This window comes from Puma concolor, chromosome D4 (assembly GCF_028749965.1).
Source record: "Puma concolor isolate L17-30 chromosome D4, mPumCon1.1.hap2, whole genome shotgun sequence".
Taxonomy (NCBI): domain Eukaryota; kingdom Metazoa; phylum Chordata; class Mammalia; order Carnivora; family Felidae; genus Puma; species Puma concolor.
Window position 1 is genome coordinate 18686415 of NC_141679.1, and position 23446 is coordinate 18709860.

Sequence of the window (23446 nt, forward strand, 5' to 3'; positions counted from 1 at the left end):
TTCTGAATTCCCGAAGATGAATTCCAAATTGTCCCCACTTTACAGATGAACAGTCTGAGGCTTGGAGATGCAAACGATTTGCCCAACTACGTGGAAGGCGCTGTAAGAAAAATAAGTAAGAACTGATTCTTAGTCCCCAAACTCCCACCACCAAAGATCTCTGGACTCCATGTTTTGAAAGTTTTTATTCGCCATTTCACGGCATTATTAGGTTTGAAATATTAAAATGGACCCCTCCCTTGGGAGATCTTGAGGTGCTGGACTCCGTGGTTTGGAAGTGTTGAACTCATAGAAGAAACAGAAGCTCAGAAAAACAGAATTTTTTTCTTTAACACCTATTCATTTTCTAAGAGACAGAGAGAGACAGAGCGTGAGCGGGGGAGGGGCAAAGAGAGAGGGAGACACAGAATCCGAAGCAGGCTCCGGGCTCTGAACTGTCAGCACAGAGCCCGAGGCAGGGCTCGAACTCATGAACCACAAGATCATGACCTTGAAGTCAGATGCTCAACCAGCTGAGCCACCCAGGTGCCCCAGAAAGGATCCGTGATTTGCCAATGTCACACTGCTCCCATGTAGAAGGGAAAACACTATAATCCCGGCCTCAGTATTCCCTGGAACCATTTCTTTTTCCACTACAGAATTCTGCTTCCGGAACATGCCTTAGTCACAGGGACAATTTGGAACCAAATCACCGGGAGGAGGAGACAGAATTAAGGAAATAATCATTGAAGTGGTTTGTCTCATATTTAAAACCTTCATGACAGCTGCTCTCCACACCTTTTGGCTTGGTGGTTATTCACCCCAAAGTTATTTGATGCTATGCAGAGTAAAGGGCAAAATAAATAAGTGACATTTTAAAGGTAGCTGACACCCAAAGCAGATAAAAATACATATAGGGGCGCCTGGGTGGCTCAGCCTGTCAAGCATCCAACTTTGGCTCAGGACATGATCTCACAGCTTGTGAGTTCGAGCCCCATATCAGGTTCTGTGCTGACAGCTCTGAGCCTGGAGCCTGTTTCAGATTCTGCGTCTCCCTCTCTCTCTGCCCCTCCCCTGCTCATGCTCTGACTCTGCCTCTCAAAAATGAATGAATGTTAAAAAAAAATTTTTTTTAATACATATAAAGATCATCCGTGTGTTAATGGCGTAAAGGGTTTGCATATGGGGCTATGATGATGGGCTGGAAAGCACACTGAACTGTGCTATCATCCTTTTTCATTCCGAACTTGCTTTACAAGATGACGTCATACCCTCCAGCTTGGTGTGGTAAGGGCCGGGGCAGTGGAAGAAAGCTTCACGCAGTACATAGGACAGAAGGAGGACTTTCAAATACAAGGTAAATTTGAGAGTTATGAGAAGCCCTTCCCAGAAAAATTTTGGGCTGACAGTCTCCCATCTCATTCCTGGCCACCCACAAATCCTACTTCCTCGGGTCCCCCAGGACCGCTGAAAGGAAGAGGAGAGAAGGGAACTAGCCATACGTGTTTACTGACCACCTACTTATTGAATCAGGCAGTGAACTAGGATTTGGAGGAGGTGAACAGATTTACTTTCCAGCAGCAACCCCAGGCCAAGTTCTTACTGCACCAACAAGCTTCAAAAGCATGGTGGATGTGAATGTAGCCTTGGGAGCTACACTGCTTGGGCTCGAAACCTGGTTCCTCTGTTTCCTACATATGTGAGTGGGGGCCAGCTACTCACCTCTCTCTACCTTAGCTTCCCCATCTGCAAGATGGGTATAACTGTATCTACCAAGCAGGCTTATTGTGAAAGTAAAATGACTTTGTGAATATTTAAGGAATATATGTAATGCTCTTGCACATGATCGTGGATGGACAAATATTAAATAATATTACATTTATGAGTAAACCAAGGCTCAAAGAGATTAAGACACACACCCAAGTTCACACAACTGAGAAGTCACTGAACTTAACACTCTGGCTCCATGACCCTGGCTCCTTTCCTCTCATGTTGAGGCTACTCAGGCTGAGCTGATGGCACATGGGACAAAAGGAGCCATCCGGGCCGGAAGCCTCATTGTCCTCCCTAGCAAGCTCCCCACGTACGCTAACCCGCATACCCGTTTCCCCAAGACCAGTCCTGGAGGGCCCAGCCAACTGACTTCCAGACACGAGTCCTGTGGCTCTCCTCTCCAACCTTGTCTGGAATTTTCCAACAGCCTATCCCACTCATCCCAGCCCTAGGTGCACTGCGGTCACCAAATGAACCGAAAACTTCATGCGACAGTTAAACAACTTACGCCCCTCACAGTGACTGCAAGGCGAGAACATCCGGTCTGGAGATTAATTTCTCCAAGACATATTACTGCTAGTCTAACAGGAGGTCAGGAATTTAAGCCCCTACTTTCTGTGTTGGTTTTGATTTTATTTACTTATAAATAAATCTTAAACTCAGAAGCATAAGTCTGATCGTCTGTTCAGTTCAGATACCAAAGGAGTAGAAGTCACCATTGGTGGCATCATCAACATCATCACCCATCAAAGACTCAAATATTTATATGTATCAAACGGTTCTAAGAGTTTTACATCTATTACCTAATGTAATCCTCAAGACCTCCTACAAGGGGGATCTATTGTTATTCCCTAATTTAGAGGAAGAAACTGAGGCACCGTGAGTTTAAAGGATTTTGCAAGGTAGTCTTATTCCATAAATGCTTCCGTGGTGATCTAAAGGAGGTGAGCCAGCTGCCCCCAATCCTAAACTAGGGACCCAGATACAGCATAAAGTTATCCCAAATGTGACCATGGAAACGACTCCTGCCCAAGCTTCATCTGAAGGCATGAGAGATGACTAAATAGCTAGCAGAGATTCTCATTTGATTAATAACATCAGGAACTGTAGGGGCGCCTGGGTGGCTCAGTCGGTTAGGCGTCCGACTTCGGCCCGTGTCACGATCTCGTGGGTTGCGAGTTCGAGCCCCGCATGGGGCTCTGTGCTGACAGCTCGGAGCCTGGAGCCTGCTTCGGATTCTGTGTCTCCCTCTCTCTACCTCTCTCCCACTCATGCTCTGTCTCCCAAATATGAACAAACATTAAAAAAAAAAAAACTTTAAAAAATGATAGTAGAAACTGCCAAAGAATCTCAGGTTTCTGAATCAAAGCTTTTATTGGGTGGTTATCTACCTTTTGATATGACCATTAACAGGATGTAAGTGTGGTTCTGGGCAGTGTTCACCTGACAGGATGGATTCTAGCTTTAGAGCCCGTAGTAGACTACAACGTTACCCCTAATCATTAACTTTCGTTCCTATAGAAACGCAAGGCTGTGTCCCCACACAATGGCACGGAACTTGCGGTATCTGTCTGCGGGTGGAATATGCTTCCTGCTCCACCAACAATGGGCACAGCCACGTGACGTGCTTTGGCTGATGAAGGTGCAAACGGAAGTGGCTTGGTCCAGCCCGAGCGGAAGCTCAAAGAACTACTGTTCGACCCTACCAGCTTTCGTCCTCCTTCTGCCCCAAGAACAGCCTCCCCAGGCCGTGGTTGGGCCATTGGCCTTCATCCCAGAATGAAGAAGGCTCTGGGAGCCACAGCTGACCCTCAGCAACTTGTAACCTGACTGACAACTACCCCTTTGTCATTGAAAGCCGTGGATACCAGGGATTTCTGCTACCAGAGCAGAACCTAGTGAAAGGTGATTGATACAGAATGGGACCCGAAAACGACACCTAAACACTTGAAGACGTCTGCTGAGCACCCCCAAACTACGTTGAGAGTCCGCCGGCCACGCTGGGCTCCCCCACTGCATTGACAGAAACAGAATCCTGTATTAAGGATGAAGAGGGATTGGACAAGGAAGGGTAAAGAGGCTGTAGGAAACAGAGTGCGAACAAAGGACACATCAGAGGAGGGTGACTAAGCAAAAGCCATCAACAAAGGAGGAAGGGCATAAGTGATAAAGGACACCGCCCATCACCAAGCGTCACGTACAAAGGCGCACCAGTAACCACGTGGAGGGGGACAAACAGCCACGAAACAGAAAGCAGGCCAGCACCAGATGCCAAGGGACTGTCTGAAAGAGGATATCACATAAAGACAAGAAAAATTAACGATAATTTAGACAAAGAGACAGAAACCAGACAGTGGCGAGGGGAACTGTGGATGGTTTTCTAATAGAAAAAAAAAAAAAAGAAGTTTGATTCCAACATCGTCTCCTGCAACAAGTCCTTGGGGGAAAGGGCCACACCGCGCTTTCCCCCTGACGTAATTCAAAGGACCTGGTTAAGAGTCCCGCACTTCTTAAGACATTATCACTTCCTCCAGGTCTGTCCTCCCTCGCCCGCCTTAAGGCGCAGCAGCATATTTCTCTATGGTCCCCTCCTCCGCTAGGCACCGTGCAGCCAGGAGGCTCCAGTGTTTTCTTATTGGCAAAACCATTTTAACAGCAACACACATCAGAAACAGGCACTTCGTGCACTGCCTGCCTTACGAGTTATTAGAACGGACGGCTGTGTTTGTGGTGCGACTGCAGAGGGATCCTTCTTCCTCCCATACCATTCTTCTGCCATCCGAAATCCGAGCACAAAAGACTGCCTCCTTCTCCTTAGATTGTAACAGTTTAGGAGACGGCACGCCCGGCGCCTTGCACATCGCCGCCTCAGTGTGATGGGACGGTACCCGCTGCCCGCAGGGAAGTGCAGTGAGGCAGCACCTCCTTAGAGGGGAAACACCCCCTTACAGTTGGGGACCGCCCTCTCCAGATCCCAGCACCCCCTGAGAGGGGCCACGAACGGGACCCTCTGCCCCCCAGCGTGGCACTCTGGACTCTCACGACTCAAACTGTGGTCTGGGGCCAGCGGCATCAGCATCACCTGGGAGCACATAAGAAGTGCAGGCTCCCCGGTCCCCCCACCCCCCACCGCACTGAATCAGAATCTGCATCCTTATTCTCTGTCTCTCTGTCTGTCTCTCTCCCTGCCCCTCCCCGCTCACTCTCTGGCTCTCCCTCAAAATAAATAAACTTCAAAAAATTTTTAAAAGGGGAGAGGCGCCTGAGTGGCTCAGTCGGTTAAGCATCTGACTCTGGGTTTCTGCTCAGGTCATGATCTCACGGTTCGCGGGTTCAAGCCCCACATCGGGCTCCACACTGACAGTGCGGAGTCGGCTTGGGATTCTGTGTCTCCCACTCTCTCTGCCCCTCCCCTGCTCACTTTCTCTGTCGCTCTCTCAAAATAAATAAATAAACAAAAATTTTTTTTTTTTAAAGAACCTACCTCTTAACAGGTTCCCCCAGATCTTATGCACCAGAAAGTTTAGGAACAGCTGCTATAATGACCACTCCCCATGAAGTCGGTGTATTGAGCCCCTGAGGTGCATGGCGATGGAAATACAAGTTAAGGCTCTCAGGGACAGAATACCATAAATTTATTTCTTGGGGCTCCTGGGTGGTTCAGTCGGTTAAGCGTCCGACTTGGGCTCAGATCATGATCTCGTGGTTCGTGAGTTCGAGCCCCGAGTTGGGCTCTGTGCTGACAGCGCAGAGCCTGGAGGAAGCCTGCTTCACATTCTGTGTCTCCTTCTTTCTCTGCCCCTCCGCCACTCGCACTCTGTCTCTCTCTCTCTCAAAAGTCAATAAACGTTAAAAAAAAAAGTTAAAGAATACCATAAATTTATTTCTAACATTCGTTACATATGTGACCTACAGCAAGTCACTTGATCCTCTGAGCCTCAGTTTCCTACTCCATACGCTGGGCATAATAATGCCTGGGTCAGAGTATCGCTATGAAGGTCAAATGAAGTAAAATATGTAAACTGTAAATATTGATAGGTATTTACTCTCTCGCTTGCTGGCCAAGGGTAGGTTTTGCTGACAGCTAAGTGCCCAGGGGTAAGAAGCAGGATAAAGATGTTTTGAGAAGAACTGAGACAGAGAGAAAGCCCAGTCAGGGATATTGGTCGGGGCAAGGTATTAGCTTAACCTGAACGTTCCCATTGGGCCCTCCACGTTCTCTGCTCTTTGTCTTTTAAAAATGCAGACGTGTCCTCAGAAAGGAGTTGGATAGCTAGGAGTTATAGCACACAAGGATTTACTTCCAGAACCTCCTACCCCACAGCATGCTAATTATTTAGCAGATGTGCATGACTTAACAACTACACGGTTAAGTCTCTCAGAGTCACTGATTTTCATTCCCATCCCAGCGCTTACAAGAAAATCTCATCCCAAGTATATTTCCCTCAGCAAATATTAAAGCTTCCCACGTGACATCTGTAAAGGAATTACCGTACTGTATACAAATCATCTGTAGACAATAGATTTCTCTTTAAAAAAAAAAAAAATCACATTAGGTTTTCAGGACAACTGGTGTCCTATAAACCTAAAATTTGTATTAATACAGAGTGCCCAGACTAATCCTGAGCTCCAACTCCCTAAATTCCTTCCAGTAATGTTTGGCTTTTCACTTTTCTCCCCAATGTGAATTCATTAAGTTCTTCTTTTGGAAAGAAGACTGGGAAAAACAGGCGACCTAGGACCTCTGTCCACAGACCAACGTGTCGAACGCGTCGTCACCTTTGCGCACACTGCATTCAGCAAGCGTGTGGCCTCTGTCGTGCCGCGGCTATAGGAAATGTTGGTCCAGAAATATATGTGTTTCTTAGGGAGAGTCTTTTTGAAAGAGAAGAATTCAGCTCACACAGCATTAAATACACTACACTAAAATTACTCCCTATTGCATCAGTGAGGGATGCATTTAGGTCTTCGGCCGGATAATAAATATGATCTCAACGGGGGAAATAATGGGGGTAGGGTGGGGAGACAAAGAGTGAGAGAGAGAGAGAGAGACTTTGACATCTTTATACCTCCCCCACAGCAGGGAAAGATCTCGTGTTGTAAGCAATTAAACTTTCTTCTCTTCATTACATAGAACTCTCAGCTGGAGTCAACATAAACAGCATCCAGTCACCTGTTGCCCCATTACAGTACCTGAGATGAGGCTCACAGGCCCTCCAAAGACTCGCTTCTCGGGCACCTCCTTCCCATCGTCACAGGTGACACTTGGTGTCCAGCACCCATGGAGCTCAGCATGTTGCCACCAATGACACATCCATTAATCTCACACCTGCAAACTGTTCATCAGAGTCCATCACACGAAACTCCCAAGCTCGATAGGTTTGCTCTCCTGTGTGTTTCCCGAAACACAGCTTCGGCACAAATGTGCTTTACCTTTGGATAGTCTTCACTTGGAAAAGTGCCCGTGTTTTAACTCGGCCCCTTCCTTTCGTGGAGATAAATCCGAACCATCAGACTCGCAGCGAGAATTTCAAACTACCTTTTCATAGTACGAGTCAATTTTTAGTTCATAAAGATACTGCTAGAAGCAAGGGCTGGGGAACCAGAAGACACGGATCCTGTGTCCAGCTTTGCCCCTTGCTGGCTGTGTGTGCTCGGGCAAGGCTGCATTTTACCTGTTCTGGCCTCGTTCTTCTCACCTGTGATGTAGATATGATAACACCTGTCCTACCCAAGGCTGACTGAGGGAGATCACACGGGTGAGAGAAGATCCTTTCCCTGAAAGGATCCAGCTCTGCGAGTGTGATACTATGTCTTCAATTACCATACGAGGCAGCTAGTGAACAGTTATTGCTGCCTCTGAAATAGAGGAAGTGAAGAGAAAAAGAGGATGTGTCAGATTCTACCTCATGGTCTCAAATGGGAGCCATGACTGGTGTGGGATAGGGTGCGTTACAATCATCTTAATTTAGCAGCAAGGCAGCTTGAGATTATTGGCTCGCATCTGTATGTTTTGCTCAGATCTATGCAGTACTCTTCCTGCTACACTATAAAGCCTCTCAGATTGATCAGGAACACAGACCTATGTGTCAAGAGACCAGAAATCTATGCTGAACCCTGTCACAACATTCTAGGGGACAAGTGAATCTTTTGGAACCTCTCTGGGTCTTGAAAGTTGGTGCATTTCATCCCGAAATCAATGTGGAAAGATTTATCAAGAAACTTAAGAATATTTATATCTCTTGCTCTAATAAGCACATATTTGAAAAACTATTTTAAGGACATGATTCTTAACAAGATAAAACCATTTCAGGTACAAACAATGTTAATTACAGTGTAATTAACAATAGCAAAAAAAATGGAGGGGTAATCGAAATGTTAACCATAGTATATCTTTTTTATCAAATCATTTGCTATTAGTTAAGATGCTGATTTGAAATACAATTCAATGACAAGGGAAATATTTAAGGAATAATGTTGAGTAAAATAAAAATCAGGGTACTAAAATGTATGAATATCCTACCTTGGTCCTATGCACAGAAAAGAGAGACTAAGAAAACGACGACTTGCCAAGATATTGCCAACGGTCATGCTTGAATGAAGATGGGTAATTTTTAATATTAGTTTCTAGTGTTTATGGCTCATTTTTTACCTTTCTTCTATTTTTCAAATTTGCTTTAACATGTATTTATTATTTCACAAATAAATGAAGACAGAAACCTAATACCAGCAGGTTGAAATAGACGTCTAAAGTCATCTGCTTCAATGTTAAAGCTCTATGCTTTCACAGTAGTTTCAACTCTAGAGGTCTGAGAGCAAAATAACTAACAGTTTCTTTTTTTTTTTTTTTTTTTTTTTTTTTTTCAACATTTATTTATTTTTGGGACAGAGAGAGACAGAGCATGAACGGGGGAGGGGCAGAGAGAGAGGAAGATACAGAATTGGAAACAGGCTCCAGGCTCTGAGCCATCAGCCCAGAGCCTGACGCGGGGCTCGAACTCACGGACCGCGAGATCGTGACCTGGCTGAAGTCGGACGCTCAACCGACTGCGCCACCCAGGCGCCCCAATAACTAACAGTTTCAAAGCAAGAAATCACTCACAAAAGACTATGGCTGTAGAATGCTGTGTTTAAACACATGGAATCCCGATGCCTGTTTCCACACCGCTCGCTGAAGTGACGGGTCAGGGTATGTCCAGAGTGACAAGAGCGATCGGGGTGGCCGAATATGAACCACGCTGAAAGTAAAAGTCCAACGAAGGGGCTAGTAGTAATACGCATGGCTCAGTGTTTATGGGATTCATCAGAGCTGTGTAGATGCTGGCATCTGAAACCCTACGAGTGTTAACTGGTCTTTACAGCAATGTCATGCTTGCCGAGAAGGCTATTTCGGCATGAAATAATTCCATACAAGCAAGAAGTACATTTCTCTCCCCACCACCTCCCCCCCATATGGCTCAGAGTGACCTAATAACGCTGGAGGCTAATGAATTTTTCAAAGTGTTTTAAAAGCCAGTTCTGGGATGGCATTTTGCTCTGCATCCACTACAGTGAGTTTATGTCTGAATTTTTTTTAGAGAGTGGAGCCAAGAGACCTAGCGCTCCAGGGATGTCAGCCAAGTGGAAAGCATGCCATCAGTTCCAGACCAATGAAGATGCTTTGTTTTGTGCACGGCTTTATTACGTTAGGGTCTTACGAAGCAAATTCACAATTAAATAATAGAAGAAATATTCAGCTAGCGAATACAATTCTCCTTCCTGTTTATCTTTTTCCACGACCTGTACACATTTCCTAAGGCCACGCTTTCATTTGCCTACAATCTAAAAAGGAAGAGACCCAAATGAGTCCTCCCAGTGCTCTTGGTAAATCCTCAAAAGATAAAACAAAATCTGAATCAAAGTTTAGGCTTGTATTAATCCACAAGGATGAGTTGAAATACCGTTCACCTTTCCCTGAAAGGATCCAGCTCTGCGAGTCTGTTTTTATTGCAGCTGTCAAAGGGTGAGAGAGTCCTACCTAGTATTTTGGTCAGGAGGCACCGCGCACACGCCAAACGAGGCCGCTCAGGGCCGGGCGGAAGACAGAAGTGTTAAAGCTGCACAGACTTAATAATGTACAACATGATAAGACCAGAGCTAATGCTGCCACGCCATATATAGAAAAGTCGTTAAGAGAGTAAGCCTGAGAGTTCTCATCACAAGGAGAAAATGTCCCCCTTTATTCATTCTTTTCTTTTTCTTGGATCTGTAAAAGACCATGGATGTTCGCAGAACCTACAGCGGCAATCCTCTTAGAATACAGTAAACCAAACCATCCTGCTAAAGTGATGGATGCCAATTATTTCTCAAGAGAAATGGGGGGAAAAAAAGGAGCAGAGAAGTTGGGGGCAAAGAGAGGCTTGCCCCCTTGTGTCCCTGGAGAAGGGCCCCGGGGACACTGCCCTCCCAGGGAGCAGGCAGACGTGTGCCCTCTCAGACACACCCGTGGCAGAGGACCCGCTGATCTGTCCACCTGCCGTGACACTTCTGTCTTCCCAGGGCCAGGTGCTGATCTGGCCAGCGCCACTGACCCCTTGCTGGAGAAAACCCATGAAGAGTGCAAAGCCAAGCAAAATGCCCCTACATTCGGGATGAACCTCTGCCTCTGTTCTTTTCCATTTTGGGGAGCCAAGATGCAGGCCCACGCCTTTCTTTTTCGCACCCTTCAATTAACTGATAGATCATTTTCACGACAATTGGACCTCACTGAATGGATGGGCATCTTCTTTTCTTTTTTTTTTTTAAAGCCACTTATCCTATAAGTCCTGGGTTTTGTTTTGTTTTTGTTTTTGTTTGAGCGAGGGAAAGAAATGCTTTCTGAAAATGAGAGCTCTCCCACAAAATCCTTCCAAATAATTGAAGGTCTATCAGTAGCCGCCCCTCCCCCTGGGGCTGTTCTCAGGGATCTTCGTCTACACCGCTGCAGCTTTTTTGTGGAGTCCAGAGCCAGCTTTAGTTCCCAGCTCAGGACGGGAGCGGGGCGCGAGGAGCGGCCTTTTTTTTTTGCATCTTCTACATGCCATGGGCCTATTTCTGCCTCCTCACATCAGGCTCACATTTTTAGCACCGTCACCCTCCCTCCTGACTCATGATCACTTGTTATAAAAACCATGACATTTCACATTATCTGGCTTCCCATAAGAACGAGGTCTCCTGTGCGAGAGGCTTCTCCAGACAACCGAAGCTTACCCTCCATGGGACAATTTCCTTTCTATTTTCTTTTCTATTTGAATGATCGGAGTTAGAAATTGTTCGGAAACCGCCTGCACACCCCACCTGTTTTCTCAAGCAGGACACTGGGCTTACGTGACCTCTCCTCCTTGCTTACTCAGGGTTATCACTGTGAAAACCAGTGATGTGATAGCCACAGACACCGCACAGATGTTCAGAACTGTTTCCCCGACTCCAGATGGAATGACACTTATTGAGGGCCTCGGTCTGCGTCTTGTAGATTCTGTTTGATTTTGGTTTTGTTTGGGCAATTCCTCCCCTGTAAGTCATCAGCAATTACAGCCTTTGGCAACCCCTTCTCCCATCACCGCACTCTGAGAAAATCAAGCTTGTGAATATCTTGTCAAAGCACAGACTAAGTGATGATGATGATGATGATGATGATGATGATGATGATGACGATGATGACGATGATGGTGATGGCTAACATTCGGGAGTCGTTGCTGTGTTCCCAGCATTGCTGTGAGTGTTTTACAGATGTCGCCTTACAAATAGGCTCAGAGAGGGAGCGAGTTTAGGATATTTTCCCGTGAGAAAAAAAAAAAAAAAAAGACCTTTAAAAGATATGTTTTCTTTTTTTACTTTTTTTACTTGAGTGTAGTCGACATACAATGTCATATTCGTTTCCGGTGCACAGGATAGTGATTTGACAACCGTGTGGTTATGCTGCACTCACAAGTGGAGCTAACATCTGTCACCGTACAACCCTGCTACGATATCACCGACCACGTACCCCACGCTGTACCTTTTATTCCCGGGGCGTATTCATCCCATAACTGGAAGCCTGCGTCTCCCACTCGCCTCCACCCGTTTTGCCCATCCCCCCCACCCCCCTTCCTTCTGACAACCACCAGTTCGTCCTCTGTATTGACAGGTCTGGTTCTGCTTTTGGCTTATTTGCTCATTTGTGTGCACGCATCTTCTTTATTCGTAAAGATGTGCTTTCGGTCATCAATTTTGGCTCCCTAAAGAAAAGCTGCTCTTGCAGAATTCCATCTTTCAGGAGACGGAGGGTTGGCTGATGATGCCAGACGAGTGAACTCCAATTCATTCCGCCCTGGGTTTTGGAAGGATGTTCTCCTACGCCTCACCACGTTTCCCTGTGTCCACCCCCCCAGATCCTTCTCTTCTCTCCTGGTTCCTTCCAATCCCACCTCCACCTTCCTTCTTTTCTTTCTTCCCCTTTCCTTCACCCCTATGTGTCTCGAGTATAACCAGCAGTTTTCTAGGGCACTGCTAAGCCAGTGGACTCAAGAGCCAAAAACAGACTTGGCAGGAATGACAGCTGTCTCCCAACTTGAGGTCTTCTCACTAGCTGTGTCACTGGGGAGAGCCACCCCACTGTGCCAATCATCAGCCAATCAATCGACCAAAATAATCCTTAAGTCCTCCAGCAAGAGACTAAGAAGAAATCTGCAAAACCAAAAGTTGTGCCAACAACCCTGATGGTAAGTAAGGGGCAACTTCAAACTTTTTTGAAATGTATTCTCCTTATTACAAATTCACTAAATTCTCAGGGCACCAGGGTGGCTCCGTCCACTAAGTGTCCGACTCTTGATTTCAGGTCATGATCTCACGGCTCATGAGTTCAAGTCCAGCATCGGGCTCTGTGCTGATAGCGTGGAGCCTGCTTGGGATTCCCTCTCTCCCTCCCTCCCTCCCTCTCTCTCTCTCTCTCTCTGCCCCTCCCCTGCTCACTATCTCTCTCTCAAAATAAATAAAAATAAACTTTAAAATAAAATAAAATAAAATAAAATAAAATAAAATAAAATAAAAATAAAAATTCACTAAATTCCCACATTTCTGACCACTGTAAAAGCAAGGCACACACCAATTTTCCAAATGGTTCATCAGTATTTTATATTCCTTTTGCATGGGTATACAGTGAGAAAATCTCCCAACTTGTTCAAGCAAATCACAGACAGCCGAACCACATATTTTTTTCATAGCTAGTTCTCAATAACATTAGTTGATTACTCAGCCGTCCAAGGGCTTTTAATAATATAAAACAGTCAACACAGAAATAAACCCCTCTCGGGTCAAAGTGAACTTACCATCCAACCCTCCTATTAACCTGTCAAGTTGTCCACTCTTAATTGAAAGGGAATTAAGTGTTCCAGGAGATCAGGTGGGAAAAGGCACTTAGGCTATAAGAAGAGAGTCCTGGAACTGGAGTCCGCTGATCTGGGAGCAAACTCTGGCTCTGCTTTTCATTGGCAGTGAGAACTTGGGCAAACTCCCCGCCTCACTAAGGCTCAGTTTGCTCAACCGCAAAAGCGGACCGCTAGCTACTTCACCAGACCATTGTGCACAGTAAGTGAAAAACATCTATCTCTTAGAAGGAAGATGGATATTCACCAAATTTTAGGTGAACTAAAGGGAGCTAAGGACTGTCCCTGTTCCTATAAAATGTCAGTAAGGCTTCCTGGCTCTCTGATCCCCCAGTGGTCTCTTTTGTGTCCTTAGGACTACAGATGGAGAGCATATTCTCACCTCAGGACCATGCACACCTGCAGCAGCCCTAAGAGAGGAGTGCTAATGTCGTTCTCATTTTATAGATGAGCAAACCGAGACTCGGTGAGGCTAAGTGACCGAAGCTGCCTGCCCGGCAAATAAAAACGGCAAAGGCAGACTCTGAAATCAGGCCATGAGCTACCACGCCGTGCAGCATTGAGGGGAAAGAAGTGATGAGGAAGACAGTGGTATCTCCCAGGTTCCTCCAAATCCCAAAACGCTCTATGAAATTCTTTGTAAATCTCCTTAGGCAGGCAGTTCTACTACGGGCTGCTTCCTGGGCTCCAGGTTACCGGCTCAGGTACAGGAATGTGTGATCACTGTTGCTCCCAGGGAAGGCAGCTGTCATTAAGGATGAGAACACAGATACTGTTTTGATGGTGCTGACGTCTAATTTCAACCACCTGTTTGGAAGCCCCCACACAATATGCACAATCATGAAGAAAGCTAATTCCCATATGTGAGTAGATAAACCTTGGATTACACCAGACCTGTTGCCAAAATACGTTCATGATAGTATACATTATCAGAAAAGGGATTTATTTATTCTTGCCAAGGCCCAAAAGGGTGGGCTGCTTGTAATAAAAAAAACACATCGAGAAAAAAAAAAAAAAAAACAACCCACAATAAAACAAGTATAATAACAGGATAGAAGCTAAGCAATAAAAATAGGAAACACTTGATCTTGGTTCAGGTCATGATCTCACGGTTTGGGAGATAGAGCCCCGCATCGGGCTCTGTTCTGGCAGCACAGAGCCTGCTTGGGATTCTCCCTCTCTCCCTGCCCCTCCCTCGCACACACTCTCTCTCTCAAAAATAAATAAACAAACATTTAAAAAAAAAGAAATATAGGGGCGCCTGGGTGGCTCAGTTGGTTAAGCGTCAGCCTTTGGCTCAGGTCATGATCTCACTCACAGTGTGTGAGTTCGAGCCCCGTGTCGGGCTCTGGGCTGACAGCTCGGAGCCTGGAGCCTGCTTCGGATTCTGTGTCTCCCCCTCGCTCTGCCCCTCCCCTGCTCGTGCTCTCTCTCAATAATAAATAAACGTTAAAAAAATTTAATAAAAAAATAAAGAAATTAAAAAAAGAAACACAAGGCTAAGGAATAAGCATAAACATAACTTTGTGCTTCCTGGAAGCCAAAGCAAGAACTAGAAAGCGCATGGAGTCAAAGATAACGCAATTTTTCTGGACACCATCATGTCAAGAAGACTCTTACATGACAGGCTAATAAGAATACCTGGGAAAGTTGGTCACATCCCTGAGAGTTAGATGAAATAGAAGACCATAATCATGTTCTACCGCAAACAGCATGCCGGCCGGACAAGGCGTCTGCCCCAGGACGGCGCATGGGTTCATCCCCTGCATAAGTCTGCGGTCTCAGGACTGGACAGAAATACTAATGGATCTCGTCTGGAATGCCTGCACCTTTCATCTCAAGGCCTCTAAAAAGCTTCCCTGCCAACCTATCTCATGATATTAGATGTTAGAGGCAGCAGAATAGGCTGGGCAGACTTGGTGTGGTAGTTAAGATTGAGCCTAACTTTTAGTCTTTGAACCACACAGAGGAAGATCCAAGGCACCGAGAAGCTCTGTTTGCTGATCCACCCAGTGTGGTTTTGCAGATGCTTTTAGTGGCCCATTCCCTTCCCTGCCTCTCTCCAATCCACTCATGCTTTAATTCAACCAATATTTGCAGATTCCAAGCAGGTATGCCTAAAAACTAGCCTCGTTAGTCTTTAGTAACATTTTATATGAAGTACACACTACGTGCAAAGTGTTGTGTGGCACTCCTTGACCTTAATGTTTCTCACCTCCTTCTAGTAAACCAACCTGGGTGTGTGCGTGCTGGCACCTGCCCTCTTCAGATACAGGTCACTCTGAATCTGCACCTGTCCACCCACTTACTAGTTTTTATTGAGCCACTACAATGCGGTATGATTTGCGCAAGCCTCTTGCCCTACGTCTTCGTTCATGCTAAAAACACTTTGTTCTTTTTATGTCTAGTACAAGCGTGGCTCACGGTCCCAAGAAGCATCTGAAGCCTGTTGAGGCTCCAAAGCATTGGAGGCTGGAACAACTGACCGATGTGTTTGCTCCTGGTCCATCTACCGGTCCCCACGAGCCGAGAGAACATCCTCCCTCGTCTCCTTCTAAGGAACAGACTTCAGTCTGCCCTAACAGGAAATTAAGGAAAGAAGATCCGCACGCAGTGGTTCATTAAGATTAATGGCGAGATCCTGGGGCGCCCGGGGTGGCTCAGTCAGTTAAGCATCCGACTTCGGCTCAGGTCATGATCCCACGGTTCGTGGGTTCGAGCCCCAGGTCCGGCTCTGTGCTGACAGCTCGGAGGAGCCTGGAGCCTGCCTCGGATTCTGTGTCTCCCTCTCTCTCTGCCCCTCACCCACGCGTGCTCTGTTTCTCTCTGTCTCAAAAATAAAGAAACATAAACTTAAAAAAAAAAAAAGACTAATGGCAAGATCCAAAGTGACAGCCCACTCTGCTGATGGATGTCATCAGCACTGACAAGACCAAAGAGAATTTCTGTCTGATCTGTGACACCAAGGGTTGCTTTGCTGTTCCTCCTATTACACCTGACGAGGCCAAGTACAGGTTGTGCAAAGCGACAAAGATCTTTGTGAACATAAAAGGAATCCCTGATCTGGTGACCCGTGACGCTTGAACCATCTGCTGCCCTGAGCCCCTCGTCAAAGTGAATGCTGCCATTCAGATTAATCTGGAGACTGGCAAACAGAACAGCCAAACAGAGCAAGGGGTGAACGGGTCTCTAGATGACATACTCGGAAGGCTCTTTGTCCTTAATTAGCATTAATATGGCATGACTGATTGCCAAAAGAAACAGCTTACTAAATATCAGGCATTGCACCAGGCCCTGATATACAGTGGTGGACAAAATCATACAGAGACCTATTTTTTACTCTGATGAATCAGACAAACATGCCCAATAGAAATATAACGACACGCTGAGGTAAGTGATCCAAAATCATGACCAAAAAACCCAACCTATACTCATGAAATGAGGCAGGGGGGATGGGGAAGGGTCCTTCGGTGAGACTTCCTTTCTTCACCTAACCTGAAGAAGGGGCAGGGTTTTTTATGCCAAAGGGGGCAAGAGGAGAAGCCACAAGAGTCTGAGCGACACATTGGGCCAGATCCCGGGGTCTTGCTAAGAGTGCTATTGTTCTACAAAGAGCAATGGAAAGGTCACGAGGTTTCTGGAGGTGCAGAAGACGCTTTCACAAGGATCTCCCTGGCAGCGGCGGGAGAGTGGTTTACAGGAGACCGGTGAGCCCGCCAGCGCAGCCATCCCGATGAGTTAGTGATGCCAGGGGCAGGGTGGGTGGGGGTGGGATGAAGGAAAAGGAAGTTTCCAGCTGGGCAAACTGGATGAGCAACAAACGCCATTCGCTGAGACAGAAGCAGCCAGGTTCTACGCTGAAGGCTGTAGATACGTCGTTTTGGCTTTACAATAAACCTGCAGAGTGGGTATCACTATTCCATTTTTTTTTTCAGATTAAAAACCCAAGACTGTGTTACCAGCTTAGTTTTTCTAACCCGGGCTTTGTGGGTCGGATTTTTCAGAGCAATCTAGCACCCAGCTTGCCTCTCAAGATCTCTTAAGGAGAAAGATACCTCCCCTAGAAACCAAAGCCCAAAGCCACAGGGCTCAGACAGAAATGGATTTGGCACAGTGCCAGAGATTCTGAGCGGGCTACTCCAGGATCTGAGGCAGGGAAGCCATGTACGGTTGTGCAAGTTGTGTACTGCACGAACCCAGAGGGTGCCAGTCATATCAAACTCCATGCGAATGCTGCCGCCTGAATGTGAATGCCCCTCCCCAGTTTCTGTTCAAAGAAGACTCCAAACTCTATGACTCTACCACAAACCCCACGGTCCGCACAGAATCAATGACCAAGTCAACACCATGCACTTTATTTCTCGGGTCCCCAGATGGTCTTTCCTCTTTGGCAGCCTTCATCTTTTGCAGACCCGGGTAGTTCTCCCTCCCCCTTTTCACTGCTCAACTAGCACACCAGGGAGGAGAGGATGTCCAGGGAGAGTGATGCCTCTATCCCCGAGCCACCATTGCTTACAAGAGCTCTCCAGACTGGTCGGCCAAACCCCACACAACGTTAACATCTGCCCAAACAAATGTTACAAATGGAAATAAACAGGTTATTCCAAAGCTGTCGCCTTTTTTTACCTAGTTAGCATAAAATGTTCCCAACTCCTTAATTAAATGGTGTCCTTGCTTACCTAATCACATCCTTCAAGACCCAAGGTGCTGTCTGAATGGCAGGGACCAATCCTTTACCTTTGAGGCAGACCAATCCACCGTGAGATTTACACTGAAAAAGTCTGACTCTTCTCTGCAGGCCCCGGGGCTGGATAACCCACAGCCCTGGGTCTGAAAGCTGCGGCAGTGAGAAATGCAACTGACTCCAGGACTAAAGCGATCGATCGTGGGCTTTTTTCCTCATCAGCCCTGAAGGGACTGGCACCACATTCACAGAAGTGCTTTGGATTCCCGAGTCTCCTTCCCTGCTCTGGAAGGCTCTGGCAAAGTCTCAAGTGCACCAGCCCTCGCTTATGGATGGGGAGAGAGCTGATCCCGTGGCCTGTGGTCAGAATGAGCTCAGCTCCCCAAGTGAAACTGCTGTGGCGGCAGTTCCATCACCCCTAGCCCTTTCCACAGCGGCCCCCTCCAATACCTGCAACAGTCATCTGCAACATGGACAGCTCTTCTTCCCATAAAAGAATCAGGAATAGATTCCTCCAGCGTCAAGATGATGCCTCTGTAGACGCACGGCAATGTGTTTCTTTCTTTTTTAAAAAAACCCCACCTCCTCTACAACTCTAATGCGGTCGTTCTTTTAGAGTTTTCGAATGTGCTTTCTTGTCCCTGTGCCACACAGCACAGAGTCCACGTTGACATTCAGGTCACCCAGGACTGTTCTCCTGTAGAAGTCCCCATGGTCACTAATGCCCACTGCAGAACTGACCACTTCACCTGCAGCTGTCGCTGCTGAAGAGACAGATGTATCCCTCAGACTGTCGTGGCCGCCCTATCCCCACCCTTTCTTTGAAAACAGCATTCCTGAGACATTAACGTGGCCTGGATCCATCCTGCGGCAGCTGACACTCCTCCACCCACCCCCACACATACCCAAGGCTGACTGGTGAGCTACATCATAGGGCAGGTGGACTGCAGTGACCCCCCACCCCCACCCCAACCCATTAGCAGCTGCTTGAATTGAATCAGCCGGTGGGATCCAGGCAGTAAGAGGCTCGGTAGCCAGCCCACAAGTGTGGGGACCTTGGTTTCCCATCAGCCTGAACCCCAGGGCTCTGATTCTTCATTTATTTCACCCCCCCCCACCCCCCCCACACACAAAGTTCATAGAAACTTGGACCATTTACTGCCATCATGAGGTCATCTTGGCCTGAGTGCTTTTCTGAGCCGATCGCCATGAAATGGAGGGACATTTCCCAAATCACAGTCTAGGGCAGGGAGCCTTATTCCCTACCCTCCCTCCATTTCTCTTACCACAGAAATGCTACGACTAAGAATAAGACACCACCATAGAAACGGCATAACTGAAAAAGGAGAGCATAGCTAAAACTTCAGGACAAGCCTGGAACTATTGGACTTGATCTCTGTCCTTCTTCCAGGCTCTGAATGGGCAGGTGGAAGAAAAGCCAGGTGGGCCCTGGCAGGAAAAAAAAAAAGAAAGTGTGTTTTTATTCTCATTTCCAGTTCTAGCAATGAGTGTCCACCCCAGAGACATAGCTGCGAGCTCACATCAGGGGAGTGAATCCTGGCTTCTCTGCTGGCTTGATTGTTTAACCATCATTGTCTCCCTCTCCTACTCGTCATTCTGTATTTGTCAGGGAGGTGCCATCTCAGAAGACTATGCTTGGAATAAGTGACGACTTCTCTTGCTGCCCTCCAGTCAGCTAAGATTTTTTTACCAAGCAGAACCGGGCACCCAAGCATGTACCAACCAGGCAGAAGGCAGGCCCCCTAGAGAACCATTGGAGAACCAGGAAGAAGCGATCCCTCTGAGGCCACACTTGGGGTCCGCTTTTGCCACTTCTGATAAACACAGCATATTCTCAGGAAGGAAGGGTGTGTATCAGAAGGAGAGATTTGGGGGGGAGGGGTTGGGATTACGTCCGCGAACATGCGTCAGCTAAAGGATCAGCCGGACCAGACTAGGATGAAAAAGGTTTGACGGCATGCTCTCCCAATTTCAACAGAAGCAAGCCCGAAACTACTGGATAAAAATTCAAAAACATCCCTTCCCCTTCAAAGATCTCCGTTCAACACAAGGGCCTGGACTAGAATGGGAAAGCTGATGCTCCCCTCACAAAAACAGATGACTAATAAATATTCCTGGTCAGGAGGCAAAGAGACGCACAATGCCTCCCAAGTTTTGATCATTGGAAATTTTATCTAGGACTAACAAATGCCAAATGGTTGCAATTCAAAACTTCCCTTGCCTATTGGAATTAGCTAGTTCCAGTGGTGGGTGAGGTTATGTTAGGACTTTGGAAAGAACACTGACAATTTCAAACCGTTGAAAGATACACATCATGATTACAGAATAGCAAAGCGAGAAATCAAGTAGGTAGGAAAACAACCTGTCAATTAGATTCTTTAAAGGTATCATAGAGGGGGCGCCTGGGTGGCGCAGTCGGTTAAGCGTCCGACTTCAGCCAGGTCACGATCTCGCGGTCCGTGAGTTCGAGCCCCGCGTCGGGCTCTGGGCTGATGGCTCGGAGCCTGGAGCCTGTTTCCGATTCTGTGTCTCCCTCTCTCTCTGCCCCTCCCCCGTTCATGCTCTGTCTCTCTCTGTCCCAAAAATAAATAAAAACGTTGAAAAAAAAAATTTAAAAAAAAATAAATAAATAAAGGTATCATAGGGATAAGCCTGTATTAACTTCTGATGGAAAACACCTCAGTTCTATCTAATTCTGGCCTAATGAGGCCAGCATAGTTTCTTCTCCTTCAAATGCTTTCTGAAGTATTAGCCTGATTTTTTAAAATCTTACTAATTGATTATGAATGTGCCCACAAATGAACGTCATAATTACGGACTTAATTTCCTTCTCCAAAACAAAGATCATCTGTCATCTAAAACGAAAGGTTATCTTGAACTATAGTGAATGTTGCAATTAGGTAAAAGTTTTATTGTCCTGGAAAAGATCATTTGTCAGGGCCAATGTGACACCAAAAGTGACCAGAACACCTTTCCTGTGGCTCAATACGAAAGGCTCCTTGAGAGTCTAACAAGAAACCTATTCCAAGAAAAAATAAAATTAGCAGTAATTGTTCTTCTGGCTAACACAGGAAACTAGAAACAGTATTTCAAACAACCACTTCTCTTTCCTGTCTTTTTTTTAATGATAGAGAGCAAATTGCTCGTCTAATGAAGGGACTCGGTAAATAAACTTACCCATTACTTTCCACTGATTGCTCTGAAACAGGGAATTTTTCCAGGCCTGCAATTGTTCTTTGGCAATGAGGCAAGGGGCGCCTGGGTGGCTCAGTCGGTCAAATGTCCGACTTTGGCTCACAGTTCATGGGTTCAAGCCCCGCGTCGGACTCTGTGCTGACAGCTCAGAGCCTGGAGCCTGCTTCGGATTCTGTGTCTCCCTCTCTCTCTGCCCCTCCCCTGTTCATGCTCTGCCTCTCTCTGTCTCAAAAATAATAAATGAAAACATTAAAAAAAAAAAGAAATGAGGCAGATCTCTTGCTCACATCAGACCCCACAATCTAAATGTTTATTGTTAAAATAAATGTTTCAGGAGTGAAACACAGGTGCAGTCTAAATCGATGTGTTTCACTGATGCCCAATCATTCTCATCCACCACCAACAAACAACAACAACAACAAACAAGTAAATAAGTTGTCACGATCGACTTCTTTTTGACCGTTTCTCCCTCATCATTAGGTAAAGAACAGGGAGTTTACTCACGCTATCAGAAGTGCAAGTGAGTGCGAGTGCTCACGTAACACTATAAGGGGGTCAGTAATAAACACACAAATGACCACAAACTTTCTGAAATCCCCACAATGGTTTGAGTCTCTGGGGCACTTGAGGTAGAAAACAAAATACTTACTACTTACCTTAGCATTAATCAACTCTCATGTCTTGTAAAAGATACTTAGAGTTAAATCAGTGTAAGACTTGGGTCTGCGCTCCCTTTGTTGTTGCAAAGATAAATGAGGGACTGTAACAATCCTGCAACTACCCTGCCTTGTGATTAAGACGTCACCTTAATGGTGACTTTGTATTTTGTCTTCTCTGAAGGTTTAAAGGTTAAAGGCATCATAAATTATGCATTTCCTCCTCTGCCAGGCCCATAAAACGTACTTTCACTGTTCACGAAAGATATTGCTTCTAAATGAGCGGAGGCTTTTTCCTAAGTGTTGAAACAGAAACATTCCCATTATGTTTATTACTGCTATGCTGGAGAGCCAAAACAGTTTGGAATTAGGAAGCCGCTAGAATCTGTTCCAGAATGTGTAGCAACTGTAAACGCACACAATAAAATTACAGTTCACTCTTTGGACAGTGGTTCAGTGGTACCCGCCAACATGCTGGTCTCTTCCCAAGAGAACAATAGTTGGGCAACCCCCACATCGGCAGCAACAGTTGGGGTTTTCCCCTTCTGCCTCTACCCAAGTTACAGATCTGAACAGGGACCTGAACAGGGACCTGAACAGGGACGGGAGAGGCACATGAGTCACACGAGATCATCCCTTACTTCTGCCCTGGAGCAAGCTCTTTGTGGGGGACGCTTGGGTAAACTGCGCATTCGCAGGAACGTCCTTCCTAGCGGCACCCTAACTTCCTCTCTTACACTTTGCCACCGCCTCCGGCTAAAGTACAGTTCTAAGGGTTTCTTCCCCACCCCACCCCCCTCCCGCTTTACACTTACAGGTACTGCATCTGCAGAAGGCTGGGCTCTTTTTTCCAAAGGAGCACCACACCCATTAACCCTCTAGCCTTCAGACGCAAATTGAAGTTTGGCTGGACGTACCTTTCTCCAACCTCAGGCCAAAGGAACCAAAACTGGGCACACAGGACCCAACTTCTGTCAGGCCACGACCACCCCCAGCTCAGCACTTTGCGGGGGCAGGATTCTGGAGACAGACTGCTAGCCGTAAGGACCCGAGCTCCAAAGATTCTTTCCAGGCTTAGCCCACACACCCGGACAACTAAGTGGCAAAGTTGTTTCTTCCTCCTCTGCTGCAATGCCCTTTCCCCTTCATCAGCGCGCGCGGGCGCGCGCGCACACACACACACACACACACACACACACCACAGGTACACACACGCACGCACACAGCCTTGCTCCCCCAACTTACCAGTTTAGATTTGGCGCGTTGCAAAAATTCTTCCATGTCGTTGAGAGACGTTTGGACTAGGGGTACCCGGCGGGGCACAGAGGAAGATCTCTGCCCCGCGGAGAGAAGCGGGGTCTCGGGAAACTGGCTGGCCGGAGCGCAGCGACCGCTGTTCCCTCCTGCCGCTCGGAGGCGGCTGAGGCTGTGGCTGCGCCCTCGGCTGTCGCCTTCCTGGGCTCCCTGCCCCACCCCCGCGCTCGGCCGCCCGCTCTGGGCGTCGACTCTGCCCTAATAAGGAAAGTGGGTGTGCCGCCCGGGAGCCCCAGGGCGCGCCCCGCGCGCTCACTGGCACGCGCCTGCGGGGCCGGGGCTCGGGGGCCGGGGCTCCGGGCCGGGCGCGAGGGCGGGGGTGTTGGGGGATGGCGAGGGGCTCCTCCGCCAATCGCAGGGCCCCGCTGCGGCCTCCTGACGTGGCGCGCCGAAAGATGCTGCAACCATGGACAGCGCCCAGAAGTGCGAGCCAAGTGCAAGGG

General features: G+C 47.1%; 1 protein-coding gene and 1 pseudogene across 6 annotated transcripts in view; one reads left to right on the forward strand and one right to left on the reverse strand.

Moving 5' to 3' along the window:
• The window catches only part of PRUNE2 (prune homolog 2 with BCH domain), a 276297-nt gene extending 253113 nt beyond the window's left edge, over positions 1 to 23184 (reverse strand). For 3 of the 6 annotated variants that reach the window (XM_086685029.1, XM_086685030.1, XM_086685028.1), the window contains exon 1: positions 22935 to 23184. In XM_086685029.1, coding sequence (XP_086541155.1) covers positions 22935 to 22970 — 36 coding nt within the window. In that variant the 5' untranslated portion in view covers positions 22971 to 23184. The remainder of the gene's footprint in view (positions 1 to 22934) is intronic. The other 3 variants (XM_086685031.1, XM_086685027.1, XM_086685032.1) reach the window with 2 other exon arrangements.
• On the forward strand, positions 11427 to 16361 carry LOC112868519 (small ribosomal subunit protein eS4, X isoform-like; annotated as a pseudogene).
• Positions 23185 to 23446: the final 262 nt, after the last annotated feature.